Source organism: Penaeus monodon, chromosome 15, assembly GCF_015228065.2.
Source record: "Penaeus monodon isolate SGIC_2016 chromosome 15, NSTDA_Pmon_1, whole genome shotgun sequence".
NCBI lineage: Eukaryota > Metazoa > Arthropoda > Malacostraca > Decapoda > Penaeidae > Penaeus > Penaeus monodon.
The window spans coordinates 11,436,300-11,437,115 of NC_051400.1; the positions used below are offsets into that span (position 1 = coordinate 11,436,300).

General features: G+C 55.1%; 1 protein-coding gene across 1 annotated transcript in view; it reads left to right on the forward strand.

Annotated features, from left to right (window-relative positions):
* LOC119581742 (potassium channel subfamily T member 2-like) overlaps positions 1–816 on the forward strand; it is a gene marked incomplete at its 5' end in the record, with an annotated part of 131,052 nt that overhangs the window by 74,980 nt on the left and 55,256 nt on the right. The window contains 1 exon segment of the mRNA XM_037929873.1: positions 592–775. Coding sequence (XP_037785801.1) covers positions 592–775 — 184 coding nt within the window.

Below are 816 nucleotides of genomic sequence, written 5' to 3' on the forward strand. Positions count from 1 at the left end.
GTAAAGGGATTTCTGGTTATCCTCCCGACGACGAAGACCCGAGACAGAGCCTCTTGTGTGGGGAAGAAATGCGTCGTGATTGAGCGAGACAATAGAGTATAGGTAATTACAGCGGAAGGGAGAGGTGAGGGAGGGAAACAGGAGAGAGGATGGGGAGGGAGGCTGGGCAGGAGGAGAGGGAGGGAGGGATGAGGGAGGGGTTGTATATGAGAAATGGGAGGGAACTGAAGGGAGGAGGGAGGAGGGGTGGATGAGAAGGAGGAGACGGAAGAATGGGGAGGGAGGTAAGGAATGAGAGGAGGGAGGGCAAGCGTGAGAGAGGGGGGAGGAGGGGAAGAGAGAGGGGAATGGTAAGACGGGAGGAGAAAGATTTAGAAGAAGGGGTGTGGGGGGTGGGGGGCAGTCTACAGGTGTTTGTCACTTTGTCTCAGATGCAATCGGTCAGGCATCGGGTTCGGGATGCTGCGCTCGCTTCCAGGCCGAGAGAGGAACTGTCGCCTCTTTGCAGTTTGTTATTATTAATATTTACATTACACATATTTTATATATATATGTACACACGGCCCTCACTCCCCCGCCCCGCCTCCTCAGCGTGTGCGGGATCCAGCACTTCCAGCGCGCCGGCCACCGCCACCTGAACCTCTTTCAAGCCGTTTATTACGTCATCGTCACCTTCTCCACCGTGGGCTACGGAGACTTCGTGCCCGACATCTGGCCGTCGCAGCTGTTCATGGTCATCATGATCTGCGTCGCCCTCATCGTCCTCCCGACGCAGGTGAGTCAGGGGGTCGCTTCTGATTTTTTTTTTTTTTCAAG